This window comes from Microtus oregoni, unplaced genomic scaffold (genome assembly GCF_018167655.1).
Source record: "Microtus oregoni isolate MIOR12 unplaced genomic scaffold, Mior012 000018F_ref0000195, whole genome shotgun sequence".
Taxonomy (NCBI): domain Eukaryota; kingdom Metazoa; phylum Chordata; class Mammalia; order Rodentia; family Cricetidae; genus Microtus; species Microtus oregoni.
The window spans coordinates 41,108,077-41,126,854 of NW_024543077.1; the positions used below are offsets into that span (position 1 = coordinate 41,108,077).

General features: G+C 32.8%; 2 protein-coding genes and 1 pseudogene across 2 annotated transcripts; all 3 read left to right on the plus strand.

Annotated features, from left to right (window-relative positions):
• Positions 1-1,041, plus strand: LOC121458851 (olfactory receptor 10AG1-like). Its single transcript, XM_041668177.1, has one exon. It carries the CDS (start codon positions 1-3, stop codon positions 1,039-1,041), a length of 1,041 nt encoding a protein of 346 aa, XP_041524111.1.
• Positions 1,042-10,026: 8,985 nt separating this feature from the next.
• On the plus strand, positions 10,027-10,985 carry LOC121458712 (annotated as a pseudogene).
• Positions 10,986-17,511: 6,526 nt separating this feature from the next.
• On the plus strand, positions 17,512-18,456 carry LOC121459041 (olfactory receptor 10AG1-like). The gene has a single exon (XM_041668538.1). The coding sequence runs from the start codon at positions 17,512-17,514 to the stop codon at positions 18,454-18,456; it is 945 nt and encodes a 314-aa protein (XP_041524472.1).
• The last annotated feature ends 322 nt before the right edge of the window (positions 18,457-18,778 follow it).

The following is an 18,778-nucleotide window of genomic DNA, read 5'->3' on the forward strand; positions in this document are numbered from 1 at the left end:
ATGTATATTATTGTTAGTAATTCAAACAAAGTAACAGGTCAATGTAATGTCAGGTATGAATTAATTGCCACCTTTGATTTATTGTCTGTAGATGAACAGAAGTTTACAACAAAAAAGTCGAATGCCTCTTCTCTGATCGAATTTGTCCTACTTGGGTTTTCTGATGTCCCCCATCTCCAGTGGATTCTGTTTGGGATATTTTTGCTCATGTATCTGACTATTCTGATGTGCAACAGCACTATAATGCTAATAACAAGAATTGACCCTGCTCTGCAGACCCCTATGTATTTTTTCCTAAGCAATTTTTCTTTCGTAGAAATCTGTTATGTAACCGTCACCATCCCCAGGATGCTCACGGACCTTTGTACTCTGAAAGGAAATATCTCTATATTTGCCTGTGCCACACAAATGTGTTTCATTCTTATGCTGGGAGGCACAGAGTGCCTCCTCCTGACAGCTATGGCCTATGACCGCTATGTGGCCATTTGCAACCCCCTGCACTATTCCCTAGTCATGAGCCACAGGATCTGTACACAGCTGGTTGCTGCCTGCTGGATCAGCGTCATTCCAGTTGTGATTGGACAAACTTACCAGATATTCTCACTACCCTTTTGCGGATCTAACAGAATCAATCATTTCATCTGTGACATCCCACCTGTCCTCAAGCTAGCTTGTGGAGACACATTTGTGAATGAGATAGCAGTCTACATAGTTGCAATGGTGTTTGTCATGGTTCCCTTTGTGCTGATACTTGTTTCCTATTGCAAAATTATCTTCAGCATTCTGAAACTGTCCTCAGCTAAAGGAAGGGCCAAAGCTTTCTCCACCTGCTCCTCTCACCTGACAGTTGTAGTCCTGTTCTATGGAACTGCTGGCATCACGTACCTACAACCCAAGCCAACGCAATCAGAAAGAATTGGAAAACTGTTGTCTCTTTTCTACACCATTTTGATCCCAACTCTGAATCCCATTATATACACTCTGAGGAACAAAGACATTATGATGGCTTTGAGAAAACTACTCAGTAAGTTACTAGCGTGAGACAAAAGCTTGTAAGTACATATGTATTCATTATACTAACAGAAAAAAATGTATTTTTATTCTGACGTTTTTTAATACTATTAAATTTTTGTTAAACACCCTAATATTGTCATGCATTCTTAATTTCATACTTGGTTACAGGACTTCATCTTTTCAGATTACAGATGGTAAGTAGCACATATCTTTTATCAACACCTTCTTTTATAATGTTAGCAAAATACTCCTCTCAGATTGTCTGAGAAGCTCTTGGATGATTGTGATTATTGAGTAGAGGCATTTGTCTTATTCTGAGATGAATTTAGTTTGACTTTCATATGCTTTCTTCTTTGATTCTCTGTTTAGTTTTTCTTTCTTTATTTGTACACTGACAGATTGAAAGTAGCTAATGTAGTGTAACAGGTCGAGCATGGGTGCAGGAGTAGCTCAACAGAAACTAATTCTCACTAATGACTTGTCTGTTATTTATAGATTTCAGGTGAGCGGGCCATTTTCTTTAGTCATTTATTCACCAATCACATGGCCACTTTCCAATGGATAATCCTGATATATGGCAACACAGAGAGCCTTGGTTGTAACTGAGATACAAAATTAAACTAAAAGTCATTATTCTGAAAAAAGAAGAGATAGGAAGCAGAATTTATAGGACTCGGAGAGAGAGAGGAGGGGACAGAGAGAAAGACAGACAGACAGACAGACAGACAGTGAGGGGGGAGGAGGTAAAAGGGAGCATACAGAACTCATTATACACATGATCTGTATCTAAAATCATTATACACAAAATGTAACCTGAACTAATCATATGCATGTATAAAATTGATGAAGAATTACCTCGACAGAAAACAAGTGAAAATGTGTTAAATCTTAATTACATCTTGTATATAAATTGAAGCAATGTCTCTCTTCCTCCTTGGTTGTAACATTAGTAGAAGGTGTGGCTACTGAAGGGACACAAATTTTGAGGCAATCTTGGCATTCTTTTTACTATAGTCATACCAAACACTTGCAAAAGTAAGAATAAAAGTATGGAAATATGTTTAGAAAAACATTAGGAGGAGAATTATACAAATTTCTTAGAAAATGAGCTATTTAAGTTGAGGTAACTCTTATTAAAAATTACAGATCAATATTCCTGTTTCTGAAAGATGAAACTTTATCCTTTTTGAAAGTGTAATTATTTTCTAGAAATGTGAGGTTTTATTTATATTTACAAATATCTTTAGGTGTTGAAGAGATGGTTCAGTGTAAGGGCATTTGTTGCTCTTGCAGAGGACACAAAAAACACAAGAAGTCCTCAAACATCTTTTACTCTAGATAGAGTGGATCTGATGCCCTATTCTTGTCTCTGGAGCCATCATGTATGCACATGGTACACAGACATAAAATTGGAAAGCACTCTATAAACATTTGTCCTTATACCCACGGACAATTGTAGACTTCAATGTTCAAGGAAACACCTCTTTGAAACAGTGGAAGAGTTCTACAAGAAAACACAACTAATCAAAATGCAGATTTGTGGAGCCCAGTCCCAATGGATACATCTACAAAACAACTAAATATTTAATGCTCATGGAATACTGAGTAAAAGGTGGTAAAAAGATTGTAAAAGTCAGAGGATTAGAGAGTTTGCTATAAGATTGTTTATCCTAGTCACATCAGAAGCCATATTCATAGAGTCTAACAAACATTACTAGACCAAAATGAGCTGAGGATAATATCAAGGAACATGCTGAAGTGGACAGGGTATAGCTCATGAGGTGTCCCTATGATGCTAGTAGCTGAGAAAAGCTTGGAGAGGAGAGGTGGTAATTTCCAGGAAAGAGCATACCACTTGTGTGTCAAGTGCCAGACAACTCTAAAAACATGTACCAGTAACATTATACATATTGAGCAGCACATATTTAGGAATAAATACATACATACATATATGTGTGCATGTGTGTGCACAAAGATAAACACATATACATATATAAATGCAATAAAAATTAGTGGTAGAGAGGCCATGAATTTGGAGCATCAAGAGTTTTATGGGAGGCTTTGGAGGGAAAGTGAACAGTGTTGAAATTTTAATCTCAAAATTTAAATTAAAACTACAAAACAAAGGAATAAAAAGTTCAAAATGTTATGACACAGACATAGGCTATGACTCGGTCAGCAAAGTGTTTACTGTATAAGCATGGAAATTTCATTTTGTATCCAGGAGACCAGCTTTTTTAAAGCTGAGGACTTGGAGTCTTGAAAGTTGCTGGACTTGCTAGCCCAGTAGTATTTCTTAATTACTGAATACAAGTATCAGTAGAAGACCATGTCTCAAAAAGCAAGGGACCTCAGCTCCCACCCAGGTGTAAACATTCATCTTCACATACACCAGAATCTCTGCATTTCAAATAAAAAATAACACATGGAAATATTTAAAACATATGATCATGGACATATGATCAGAAAATAAAAATAAATGGAAGCAGTTTTATATGAAGGTTATGTTTATAAAAATATAAAATGAAAGACTTTTAAAGAAGCCAAAATTAAAGTGCCTATTTATATCCATTTGATTGTATACAAATTCAAGCTGAATGTATATTGCTTTAGTATTCTTAGATTTTTTATCAGATATTAACTCAAAAACATTCCTGAATTTTATAAGTGTAATTCACAATGTTGGTAATTGGGTGAAGATAAAAATATTATACATTAATTAAACAGGTATAGTTAGTACAATTTAGAAATACAAGGGGGAAAATAAGTAATATAGGATAAATAGTTGTGTTTAATAATAACAAAGTTCAAAAAACAAAGAAAAGCAAAGAGATATAAATAGCATTTCAAAACTATACTTAATTTTTTCTAATTCTGTTGCATTTTCAAACTCTTATATTCCATGAAAATTGTCTGTGAGATCATACTAATAATGATTAGAAATAACATCATCATTTATTTAGCTAATGAAAGCTAATTTCTCAGACTCTTAAGTCTTACTCTTTTCTTTTTTACTTGTTTTGCTGTTGTTGTTTTATTATTCTTATTTTTATTCAAATGAGTAAACTCTAGAATTGAAAAATATGTCTCATTCTTTTCTCTGACTATGACACAAATAGGATTTTCTTTTTCATCAATGTTAGGCACAGAGCATGTCTTTTGACAGTGACAGCTAAATTCTGTATAGGAATTGTAATGATATTTAGCTGAAGAAGTGTTCCCTCAAATAAATCTCAGAACATCACAGACCCTAAATATGATAGAAAAGGAAATGTGTATAGAGGCTTGAAATAACTGGTAGAGGAAAAATTTTCTGAACAAGACACCAATAGCATAGGTACTAGAAAAACTAAGAACTGGCACAACTTGAAACTGCAAAGCTTCAGTATTGCAAAGAATACCATCTTTCAGAAGTGGTAGGTTAGAGAATAGGAGGAAATTTGTCCAAATACACATCCAGAAAGGGTAAGTATAGAAAATTTTTATTAATAATTAAAAAATACTACATTCAGAAAAACAATAGTCCAATTAAAAATGAGGTTCAGAACTATAACGAAAGTTCTCAAAAGATGAAACACAAATGTCTAAGAAATACTTAAAGAAATCTTCAACTAATGATATTTATTGCTGATTACACACACTGATTGTAAGGTCTTATTGCTAACGACAACATTTATATTATGGAACACCAAATAGTTAAGCTGGTGCCTAAATGGAAGCTTCTCCAATCTGACTAACGTTCATAGTATGGGAAGACACACTATTAGTGGAGAAAGATAACCATCATTGTATCTACAAAACCTCTGATCTATAATGGTGAAGAGCAAGCTATTCTGATGCACTAGTGACTCAAATGTCAGAGGACAAACCGCTCTAGGTTGGGTTTAAAACTCACCCAATCAGTTGACACAGCTAAGGTTAACACGAGCCTGAGAGATGATAAACCATGGGCCTAGGAGAAAACTGAATACATTTTGACTCTGGTAATGGAACGTAGGAATAAAATGACCCCTTATGACATTCTGCTATACAAATCAACTGGTCCCTTGGTCACTGATCTTCTGAGAAGCTTCCTCTCACAGTAGATGGTAACTAGCACAGATACCCACAAGTGGACAATGCACGGAGAATAAGACACTTTGTAACACTCAGTCCTAAATTGATGTCTTCAGGAAATCCTTCCTTCCTGGGCCCAGAGAACTACACAGAAGAGGAAGGGAAAATGTTTCAAGAGCACACTATGCAGAACATGTCTGATGAAATATGAATTCACAGATAGTATTGCCTCATGTTCAGAATCTCCAAAATTGTTATAAGTCACTATTTAATGAACAATATGAAGACGTCATATGTTAGAGATGTAAAACTACACTGAAGATGCTTTTCAAAATTATTTTTATTTACTTTTCTTACACCATATTTTAACAATATTATTTTCCTCATTCATGATAATTCATTAGAAGCAATTGTTACTCTAAGGCTTGAAGTTTGGAATACACAGATTTTTTTCTTCACAGATTTTTCAGTTTAGCTTACTCCAGGTTCTCAATTCATCCTAAATAAAGATTATTTTGTTTGTTAAAACCATAACACAAGCTATCCTGTGAATACAAGAGACAGAACCCATTATTGTAGACAGACTTCAGAAAACTTCATTCTCCCAGCCTCAGTCTAGTATGAACCAAGGTTATACACAGTGTCTTCATAATAGAGAACATCACAGCTAAAAGTGTTTCCAAATTAGGTAATTGTTGTCAGTGTATTGCTGTCTATCACAGTGTTGCTCAGCAACTGTCCGTGTCTAGGAAATAAACCACACTGTGCCTTAAATTCTATTGGGGACCCAATTTACATGTTAAAGTAGAGTAAACATTATCTAGCAGAAATAAAATAGCCAAAGAAGGAAGCATTAAAGAGATTAACTAACAGAAATTTAGATATGTGCACAGAGATTTACTGACAGAAATTTAGGTATGTGCACCTATTTCTGGTGGAAGACAGAACTGCATTTGTTTGAAGAGAACTTTATTATATTCAGAAACAAAATATCATAGCAGAAAATGACAAAGCTTTGATGATACAAGTGGTTCCATTTAAAATAAATTAGACATCTAAATCATGGTGATAAAAAATAAAAATTAATCTGCATTAAAAAGGTAAATATGACTTATATATCCAATACAGTTCAATATTAATGTATTTAAAACTTTCACTTAACTTATTTTAGAAAACAATTTATTTAATTGTTAATGTATGTTTTAGTAAATAAATATAATTTGTACAGTAATTGTTAACAGTAAACACAGATGTTGAACCACTTCAAGTTAGAAAAATATTCAGCTATGATAATTTTGTGAAGCATAGATAATTTTATAGAAAACATCACATTGAAGGAGCACATTTTAACAATTTAAGAAGGAAGTGGAATATCCCTTTAATCAGTCTTAATCATATTTTAACCAGTGTCTTGGAGTTAAAAAACATGTGTAATATATTTGTTATACTAGTGAAATACAAAGATAAATTATTTTTTAAAGAATCGTGATAATTCTTGGAAATAAGTATTGCGTAATATAAAAGTAATGAATGTATTTCGAGATCTATGTCATTACTGAAAGTCATTACAGATAGTATAGTGTTTGTGCATAGCAAAATGCACTCCAAAAACTATGGAAATTCTGAACTTTGAATGGCCTAGAATGCTCTTAAAAACTCATTTAAGTCTTTGAATTTATTCAGACAAGAGAAATTTAAAATAGAAATTCCCTGGCATTATTCTTATTACTCAAATATATTACACATTAAGCATTTACTAAAAAAGAATATTATTTGAGAATACCACAGTGAATAAATCTCTCCTCTTTATATCTTCATCTGTTCAAGAGCAGAAGATACGTATGGCCAGAATGTCATTTGAGTAACTATATTTAATACAACACAATGTTAAATTGAAGAGTGAGTAAATCTAGAAGTATTATGTAGGAATGAATTACATTATTTGTTGCCACTTGAAAACATCATATAGGAGAATTTTACTGCTCTTTTCCACTGATTAATTATCTTTTTCTTTTTGACAGTGAAAATTTCCTTTAAATAGAGTGTTTTTTATTTCAAAGCTGAAAGGCACAATAAGTATCAGATAGTGCAGAGTGTACCCTTTAAAAAAGAAAAAAAATGAGTGAAATAGTAAAGTAGTCACAGCCTTTTCTTTGAGTGTCATTTAGGATTTGTGTGATAAATTTCATTATAACCATAGAGAAATCTTTAAAAAAAAAAAACATTCTTGGGTAAAGTCCTGATATTGTAGTTACATGAAGGAGAGTTTAAGGAAAGAAGACAAATGTGAAAACAGATTCATGGCTACATCACCTTCAGAAAGATTTCAAAGGTTTCTTTAAAATTTTGTCAGTGCAGGGAGATGAAACTCATTCCCAGAATGAATGTCAAGCAGAGGTGAGATTCAAAAAATATCACTGACCAAATTTTAATTAATCTATTTAGAGTAAATCCATCAGAACACATAGAATTAAGCATGGTATTTGAAAACAAATATTGATAGAATTTGTAGAAACCTGTGTGCTTTCACTACCTCAAGATTTTGACCTATATTTAGCGGTGTAATTCAGAAAATTACCCTAAGTAGTTTTAGAATTGCTAGGTCAGTGGATAGCTTAATAAATTCTGATCTAATGTTACCAAAATATATATCTTACACATTAGAAAAAAATGGAAAACAATTCAACTACACCTCATTTTGTAGGAATCAGTCCAATATTGATGATTATGTTTGTACACTTTTTTGTTCTAGACGAAATCCATTGCATGGCATTGTAGAGATTAAAGATCAATAGGTATAAGTGGTAAATCAGAGATCATTTCAGAATGCCGAGGAAGCATTCTCTTCAGGGTTGTGAAAGCACAAATTTAGCTGCTACAATGAAGGAAGACCACTCTGTCACATATGAAAATACTCAATCTCTATGTGTAAAATTTATGATCCTGAAGAAAAAAGGTTTGAAAGAGAAGTTTTCAATAAAGCAAATAAAAAAGCCACCAATTAAATATTTAATAAACAGTGTGATTAATTAATGGAAAAAGTAACACCTTAATATGAAATATCTACAATTTACATAAGTAGAGAAACAAACTGAAGAATCAACTTGTGTTAATAAATGATAGTTTTTTTGCAATATTTAGGTCTCACTAATTAAAATGCTCAAAGAAGTATTGTCTCACTGATAACAAAATGGAGAGTTTGAGATGAAACAAGCCCAGTTAAGAAAGTTTACTATGGTGAAATCCATAACGCACTAGTAAAAGTTATCATGTGCTCTAATTTTCATCTCTCTATTTCTTTAAAATGTGAAGTTAAACAGTGCTTATCTGAATAGCTGGTTTGTAGAGAACTTTGAAATTGTGATGGTGTCCTCTACACATAGTGACCTGTCTGTCCTCCATTGCACTTCTATCAGCATCTTCATAAGACATGTTTCTAAGTAGGATTAAATGAGTAAAATCTTCTATAACCCCAACTTAATATAATTCAGAATGGCATTTCTTTTAACTATAATATCTCAAATGTTTAAGTAATTATTGATAAATTGCTTGTCATTTTGAAGTGAAAATGAGGTCAACATGTGCAAATTAAATTATAAGATGAAAGAAAACCTTGAACTAAATAAATAATATATGCTGCACTACTGAAACTATCTAAAAATGAGTACTTTGAAAGCTGTAATTATACAATCATTATAAAATGTTAAATAAATAAACTATAGATATGCATTTATTAAAACACATTTTGCTAAGTCATTTACGTATACAAATTTGTAATTTTCTATCATTTTCTTTTTTAATTGAAATTACTTTTTCCATAAAACATATTCTAATTATGGTTTCCTCTCTGTACCCATCCCAACAAAATCCATATTTTTCTCTCATTAGAAAACAACAGACATTTAGAAAATAATATGAAAATAAATTATGTTGAAAAACATACCAGAATCAAGCAAACAGATGGTAACAAGCAAATGAAATAAAAGAAAAAACCCAGGGGCTCATCTATTCATACAGTAAAATCCCTGCAAGTTCAAAACTGGAAATGATAATATGTATGCAAAGGGCTTGTAAGGATTAAAAAAAATGCCATGACAACGTATTACAGACAATATATAAACCCAAAATGCCATTGTATTTGCTTGGTGCTGGCCATCTACTGTTGGCAATGGGCCCTGCAATAAAGAGTGGTTTATATACCAATTAGACTGTACCGGAGAAAATAAATGTTTGTTTTGTTAGTGATTATCAATTGGAGATAATTTATGGATAAGGGCAGGACCAAATTTATTTTAAGTTTCTAGTAAATGTTTTTCAAATTATATTATAAAAATATTAATGACTTAGTTTTCCCAAAAATCTAACAAAATTTACATGAAGGAATTTACATGAACTGTGCTCTCTTAACTATCTTTTTTATTTTATTTCTATTTTAAGGGTTGGAATTGCTGGAATACAATCATTTCAGATTAGCCTCTAACTGGAGTTACAGTTGCAAGTTGGAGTTATAGTTGTGAACTGCCATTTGTGTGTGTAATCAAACCAGGGTCTTCTGTAAAAACAGCCAGTGTTTTTAACTGCTGAGCCAGTTCTCAAAACTAATAGAAGCACTGTCAGATGTATAACTGATGGTATTAGAGACAATACAAAAATGTTGAGGTATTTAGCAGAAGTTTCAAGTGATGCCAAGGTCTCTGCTGTGTTGGGCATGCTGTATGTAGCCTGAGCTGTAGATACGGAGGCTAATATTAATTTTGAAGGTATATTGGGGAATCTTTACCACAATAATGCACAAGTTTTTAAATAACTAAAAGTAAAATTTGTAAGCAGCCATACTTTTACAGTGCACAGTGATTACAGATAATGAAAATTAATTAGGATGTCTGGATTCTAGGATAGAAACCTCTAATCCCCGTTGAAAATTAAACAACCATGCTGCCTGAATCTTCTCCACAGATGAGAAACCAACATCAACCACAAGGAGGAAATCTGACCAACCTGAAGAAATTTGTTCTTCTGGGATTCTCAGATGTTCCTCATCTCCAGTGGCTTCTGTTTGGACTGCTTATTGTCATGTATTCCTTTATCCTACTGGGCAACGGCACCATTGTGCTCATCACAAGGCTGGACTCTGCTCTTCAGACACCCATGTATTTTTTCCTTGGCAACTTTTCCTTTTTAGAGATATGTTATGTATCAATTAGTCTCCCCAGAATGGTCTACAACCTTGGGACCCAGAGAAGAAGCATCTCTTTCATTGCCTGTGCTACACAAATGTGCTGCACTCTTATCCTGGGGGCTGCAGAGTGCTCTTCCTGCTGGCTGTCATGGCCTATGACTGTTACGTGGCCATCTGCAAACCTCTGCACTATCCTCTACTCATGAACCAGAGACTGTGTTCTCAGCTGGTGATTGGCTCCTGGGTCAGTGGAATTCCAGCACAGATAGGGCAGACATCACAGATTTTTTCTCTTTCGTTTTGTGGTTCCAATCAAATCAACCACTTCTTCTGTGACATACCCCCAGTACTTCACCTGGCTTGTGGGGACATCTTTGTGAATGAGATGATGGTTTTCCTAGGGGCTGGGATATTTGTGTTGGTTCCATTCCTGTTAATAATCTTTTCCTATAGTAAAATCATCTCTACAGTGCTGAAGTTGCCGTCAGCCACCAGTCAGGCCAAAGCCTTCTCCACCTGTTCATCTCATCTTGCAGTTGTGATGTTATTTTTTGGATCAGGTATGGTTACATATTTTAGATCTAATACTAGTCATTTGGGTGGAACTGACAAAGTGCTTTCTCTTTTCTATACTGTTATGACTCCCATGTTTAATCCCATTATATACAGTCTAAGAAACCAGGATGTCAAAACAGCATTGAGAAAATTCTTATGCAAACAATTTACTAAAATATAATATGATTTATATTGTAGATATGACTTTGTATGTGTTTATAATTAAGTTCATAGATATAGCTATCTTTAACTGTGTATCTTTTCTGTTTTTATACCAATGATAATTTCAAAATAAATTTTTTGTTATATTGAGAGAAATATATCTCTGAAAATGTATGTAGTGATGTATGTATTACCAAATTAAATACATATCATTTTCATTTTTATACTTATTCTGAAATATCTTTACAAATAAACATTAGATACAATTAATATAACTCTATTTATTGTACCACAAATTCTGATATACTATTTTAAATCCTATATACAACTTTAAACATTCAGATGCAATGATTTTTAAAACTACTATGTAAAGTTAGTTTCAATTATGTCAGTAAGATGACCTAGTGTGTAAAATCTCTTACTTCCACAAATAATGACACGTATATTATCCCTAAAAGTCACATATGCGGAAGAGTACTCCCACTTTCAGCTTGACCTTGGTCTTCCAATCAGGTGCTGGGGTAATATATTCCCACAAATTCACACACACACACACACACACACACACACACACACTTTAGAAATAGTTCCATGAGAATAGTACACTAAGTTTATTACGTAACTTAGTTCCAGCAGTTTCCAGTTTATGTTTTGTCCGAATGATCTGTCTTTTGGAAAGAGTGGAAACTGAGGACATCCCCTGTGACTATATGGACAGAAATATGTGATTACAGTGATAATAGAGTTCCTTTTATGAAATGGAATGACCTGGTGTTTGCTGTCTACTTATTTAGAGTTGTAATAACTTTTTCCATGATTTTTCTTTTGATTGCATATGATATATATTATATCTGTTCTGATTAGTGTAATTTGAAGTGTATTTTATCAGATATTAAAATGACTACAGTAATATATTTCTTGTGACATTGGTACTTAAGGTTTAAATAAAAGCAAATAAAAATATAAAAATGTGTACATTGTGAATGTAGCAATGTCTTTCAAAGTATTCTTTATAACTGAAATTAAAATTTATTCACATTATCTTCCCCCTTGCTTTCCTCTCTGATATCATTGCTATTTGTGTCTTTTATTCAAATCATGACCACTATTTCTTTACTGTTGTCACAAATCATATACATTTAATTCATATACATATAAATATATATATGAACTTTTATATATTTTAAATCATATATATTTATATATATATAAACTTTTTCAGTGATTATAAATTTACTAGTATGATTTCAGAGTTGATTACTTGGTACTGGATAACAATGAGACTATTTCACTCAGCATTCCTTAGTTACCTCTAGTTCTTTTTCTCTGAGCCCCATGAATTTTTATCCATGATGCCTTATCTTTCATTGTTGTACTTGGAGAGGCAACCATATTTCTAAAACTCCATGGATATAGCTTCTCTAATAGTCTTAGAAGACTTTATGTTAATATTTACAACTTCATATTATACTAAAATCTAATTGTTTAGTGTTTATTCTTACTTTAAAATGGCTTTACATAGGAACGAAATAAATTCAGACACATGATAACCTAACAATCAGATTTAGGCATGCAACACTTTGTAAAATTTGTATGTGTTCTCCGAGATCTTTGTAAATAAGCCACTACTAAACACATTTACTTTTCGATTCCAAAGTAAGGCTAAAAAAACACAATGTGCTAATGATTTTTGCTTAGAAAAAGACAATATAAATGTGTGTCCATCACCCAAATGATCAATAATGAAAAGTCTACCCCAGATGATGTAAAAAAGAATAACATATAAATCACCAATTATCTTTTGTAAAGAGGTCACAAGACACTAGTAATATGGAGTAGAAATATTAACATCAACAGGCAAATAAAACTAAGAAAAATATAATAAAAACCCATAAAGGAAAGAGCTTCTCCAGGTACTGCAGGATGAATGGAAGAAAATTGAAACTGAGAAATCCCTATGTTCTCATTGTACCTGATAAACAGAAAAAATAAGGATTTGGGGCAGAAACATGATCTGTTTTTAACAAGAATAATGTTTAAATCCTAATCTGACTGAAAAGTCCAATGATGCACATTACAAATAGAGAGTCATGACCACAGTATTCAGAGACAACAAGTAAAGGACTTGGAATTTGATTCTGTTTGTGAAAAATGGAAATTTATGAGTGGTCCTATTCAGGGTGAGGACTGTGAGGAAATGTTGCTTTATAAAATACTTGCCTAACCTCATTGTAACTTGCTGCAGATGGGATCTATCTATCATTAAGATTATATAACTTATATATTACTTTTAAAATAAGTGTTTATGGGTTTTAAGAATCAATGTCATCTACTTATCTTACATAATGCTACAAAATATGAGAAATATTATTTATTATTTCCTAAATACCACGGCTATAAGAAGTGCTTATTTGTTTAATATCCAATATTTGCTAATTGTGATTTATCTTTTCTTCTTGTCATTTCAATGCCCTGTACATTACATATTACATTGAACATTGCAGAGGATTGCCTTGCATATGAAACTCTATTTCATCTACTACATGTAACTCATAAAACAACGTTACTAAACAAATCAGTTCCTTAAAGTTTTTATGGAGGCAAACTTAACTGTCTTAAAGATTTTCCACTTTTCTTTATGTCTTTGATCTCTTAGAAATTTGGGAATGTTTCAATTGAATGTCCCATTTCATGTTTCTTCTTCTTCTAGATATTATTACTACTGCTGCTTTTGTTATTGTTATAAGTATTATTACTAACTTGGGCACATTATTATCAGCTAACAGCTTTTGCTGCTTCTCCTCCACATGATGGGTATGTTATTAACACACCCACATGACTTGACTTAACACCCCCATTACTCCAGCTTCAGATGCTCAAGTGTCCTCTTCTGCCCTCCATGGCACCACATGCATGCACATGTACACATAAATAATAACTAAAAATTTTGTAAAATATGCATCTTTATCATCATCATGTAGTGGTTTGAATATAAAGTGTAATAATAGTAATTATTTCATATGCCATAAACATATTAATGATTTCAAGCTCACAATGATCCTGCCTCAACCTCCCAAGTGCTGGGTTTGTAGCCATGAACCACTACTTCTGGAACTCATAATTAGAAAATAGAAAAAAAATAGTAAGACTACAAGAGGAATGGTTTGCTAAAATATATTTTTGTAGTTTTTGCTTCTTTGTTTTGCTTTGCATTGTTGAGCGTCTTGATTCATAAGAAAAAATATTCCAACCAATTAGAATAAAGTCCTTAGGAAAGAATTTATTCCCAGAGCAGAGACAGTATGCTACTTAAACCCCACAGTGTGAAAAGTATGCGGGAAGGTGATTAATCTCTTTTTAAATAAACTCATACTTAAGCTTAGAAATAAAAAAACTTATTTATTATTATTTCTCTTCTGAAAATTTATAAAGGTAAGGGTCATGTTTCACATAATTCTATTTTGGATAGTTATCAAATTTATATTTTTATGTACTTCTTTGCATTGACTTTAAGATGATATCGCTAAGTTGGCTGAGAGCAAAATATGAACTCTTTTTAAATATGACAAGTTATGTAGCAGGAAGTATTGTCAAAGTCACTAAAGACATTATCGTCTTATGAATTATCATGAATCTAATAGTAACTAATTTTTCATTTTAGTTTTAGAGTAATGATTTTCTGTTACACATTATTTAAGCTATTTTACAAATATAAGAACTAGACTTCAAAGCTGGAGAGACTGCTCTGTGGTTAAGAGCACTGGCTGCTCTTCCCGAGGACCTGGGCACAATTTTGAGTACTCACATGGCAGTTTACAACTCTCTGTAACTCAGTTCCAAGAAATCTGAGACCCTTACACTTGAAATAAAATTAAATAAATTATTCAAAAAGCAAACAAAAGAACTAGAGATCATATTTCATAAAAATCTACCTGCATAAGTAAGTAATCAAAATGTTTATTGAACATAAATATACCTGTATCTTACATTTATCAAAAGAACTCATGGTTGTCAATAATTAAGAACTGAAATAAAAGAATCTACAATTGTGAGGGGACATTGGTGTAGTTTCCATTTCAGTTTTAAAATTTTTGCTATAGAGTCATTTCTGAACCCATGTATTCAATTATACTTTTAGTTCCTATATTTGATTTTAATTCATATATTATCTCAGTCAGCATTTTATGGATTATGATTTGATATCACAATATTGACAACCAAGAAATCCATTGTTTCACAAGATATGTGAAATAAATATCTTTATTCAAAGCAAAATGTCTATACTTTTCTGTAATGCATAATAATTTTACAATTTTATTTCTTGATTATTTCTTATATGAATATAATATCATTTCCACATATCCCTCTTTAAGCTCTGTTTCTTAGCTAAAATTAGATATTTAAATGTTTTCAAACAGAAAAGTAGGAGAGCTGCTGCATCATTGAGCACACTTTGTGGACAGAAGTGCAAGGACTGATGGGGTAGTACAGTGCCAGACCAATTGTCTGACATATAGCAGGTCAGGGATTCATCTGGAAAATATCAAAGAAAAGAACAAATAAATGGTAACAATTTTTGATAGATATATGAATTTCCAATCTAATTTAAAAAGGAAAGTTTAATAAAGGTGAATGAAAAGGATGTCTTTTCAATTTAAAAAGTTATTTATTTATAACATTTATATTTTGTTTGAAAATTTCATGTATTTATACAACATGTGGTGATGATTTTTCTCTCCCAAATGAAATATTGATACTTCCTAATCAAACAGAAAAAGGTTTCTGTAGAAATAGAGAAAGCAAAGTATCTGCTTATGAAATTTTATATAGTATCTTAAAAAGCATATCTCTATATAGAAACACACATTTTTAGTGAAATGGTTTGAAATGCCTCAGAACTTATTTTAATGTAGAAAGCCCCTTTGTATCACCCCGACCTTCAACAATAAAACTCACTAAAACCAAAGGAGAAGACACACTTTAAACTTCTCCATTTCTTAGACTGTGATAATGGCACTTTTCATAGCAACATCTATCAAGCCCATCTGGCTCACATGATACATCCTGGTCTTCAAGAAAATGATCTAGCTGTATGAGTTTGTCAATGTCTATGTATATAGTACTATATTGTGATAATCATTAGGAAAAATTGTTAAATGCCTTCTGTAGTGACTATATATTGTAATGAATTAGAAAAGAATTTCTGAACAAATTTTATGATTTTGAAATTACAGTTTAATTCTGCTACATTTTACTAAAAGTATTTACTACTGAACAGAGTTAAACAGATGCACAGTTTGGTTGAAGTATATTTACAAGAAGGATAAGGGGTAGAATCAGAGTATGTGATAATTTTTAGATGAAGAAACGCTTGGGGTTATTATTTCTGAAATACTTCCAGAATTTTCTAAATGCTTTGAAATTTTATGAAGAGCTTTTGAAAAGAGAAAAATGTATGGTGAAAGAGAATTAAAGGGAAACTATATTTCTAAAGATAAATATAGCCTAGGATAATGAATCCATGAATGCTAGCACATTAAAGCTTAAAACCTCCAGAGAGCATACAGTGGAAGAATGGAAGAAGGGAGGTAGCTGAATACGTACACCAAGGGTGAAAATGAAGGGCTTAGAACAGCATGACGTGAGATCTGACGGACGAAGTTTTGATACAATAGACATTTATTCAGAATAGAGAGATACACCCCTTAGGTACACTTTCCTGAACATGTGGGCAGATGGGAAAGCACGGGAGAACTTCTGATCCTTCAGCATCCTGAGATTGAATGACATTAACTTTTGTTATTTATTACTAAGTTCCTAGTTTAAGGACACAAACTTTAAAATCTGTATAAAATTTAGGACATTGGTTTTCAAAGTCTGAAAGGAAAGACGACATTTAATTGTTTTAAATTCCATATAATATTTGGTGGACAGTTAGACTATTTGTACTAAATTATCCTGTTTCAAAATAGCAAAACTAAAAGAGGAATAAAGTTGAAAGAATAATACATTTTATCACTGGACCTTTTTGAACCTTTTGAATATTTACTTATGTATTATTTATAATTTCTGAAATTAATTTCAAAATAATTATAAAACAAAATATTTGGCAGAGATGTCAATAGTAAGAAAGAATCATACCCATGGGAGATATAACTTTTCTGAACAGAAATGGAGGAGTAGATTGAAATAAATTAAAACAATAATTTTTAAAAAAATGAATCATTACTTAACAATATTAACCAAAATTCTGCACTTAAAGTATTGAGAAAACAATTAAAGCTGTGTGCATAATAATCCAAGAAAGCACAAAATGATAACACTGCAAATATACAAACAAAAGTACTGAAAATTTCTCTATATATGGTAGTTGTTTAGAAGTATACTTCCTCAGCATTTGAGAAAACATATAAGATACATGTGTATATCTTTGTATTCTTTAGACAATTAGGAAGTTTGGAGTGTGATATATGTAGCTTATGTGCTATATAAGAAAACCAAAGTCAGTGACATGATCTGCACTTTTGAACGAGTCATCTCCAAACATGGAATATGCAGAGATCAGTGCAGAGGACAATGGCTCCACAGTCAAACAATTCATCCTTCTGGGATTCTCTGACCTCCCCAACCTCCAAGGGTTTCTCTTTGGAATGTTCTCCATAGTTTACTTAATTATCCTAATTGGAAACAGCTTCATAATTGTAATCACTAGAATTGATCCAGCACTACAGAAGCCCATGTATTTTTTCCTGGCAAACTTTTCTTGTTTGGAAATCTGTTATGTGTCAGTCACTCTTCCTAGAATTCTGTACAACATCGATACTCAGAATAGAAACATATCCAAGCTGGCCTGTGCCACACAAACATGCTTCTTCCTAATACTGGGAGCCACTGAATGTTTCCTGCTGGCTGTGATGTCTTATGACCGCTATGTGGCCATCTGCAATCCCCTGCACTATCCCTTGGTCATGAACCCAACAAAATGCACTCAGCTGGCTGCAGGCTCCTGGCTCGGCGGTATCCCAGTCCAAATAGGACAAACTTGTCAGATATTCTCTCTTCATTTTTGCAGTTCTAACCAAATCAACCACTTCTTCTGTGACTTACCTCCAATTCTCAAGCTGGCCTGTGGAGACACTTCTATTAATGAGCTGTCTGTCTACTTAGTGGCTATCCTCTTTGCTGCCCTCCCTTTTATGTTGATCCTTGCCTCTTATACTAAAATCATTGCCACCATTCTGAGGTTGCCAACTACCACTGGAAGGGCAAAAGCCTTCTCCACTTGTTCTTCTCATTTGCTTGTGGTGTTTTTATTTTTTGGATCCGCTACTGTTACCTACTTGAGACCGAAGTCTACTCACTCTCCAGGAACTGACAAACTGCTGTCTCTGCTCTACACCATTGTGACTCCCATGTTCAACCCCCTGATATACAGCCTCAGGAACAAGGATGTGATTGCTGCATTGAGAAAACTGTTACTTAGAAAATAACAGAAAGGGTGTCTGCACTAATTTGTCTAAAGTACTTTGTTTAACTACCTGTGTTCTTGGGACACTCTCTCATAGCTATAGCTACATGGCCTTCTGTAGCCCTCTTTGCTGATGTCTAAACTATGGATCCAGTAGTGGTGGGATCTTAGGTTAGTCGAATTCTTATTTACATGGGGCAGATTTGCAGATGTTTTTTGGGTCTGTTTGTGATTCCTACTAATTCATTTTTTTCCCATTGACATTGCCTCTCTCGCTGTTTCACTTGTTTTATATGGACATCATTGTGAATGAAATGATGGGCTTCCATGGTGCTTTATTTTTT

Coding starts and splice junctions, on each gene's coding strand:
- LOC121459041 (XM_041668538.1), top strand. CDS start 17,512: ATGGAATATGCAGAGATCAGTGCAGAGGACAATGGCTCCACAGTCAAA.
- LOC121458851 (XM_041668177.1), top strand. CDS start 1: ATGTATATTATTGTTAGTAATTCAAACAAAGTAACAGGTCAATGTAAT.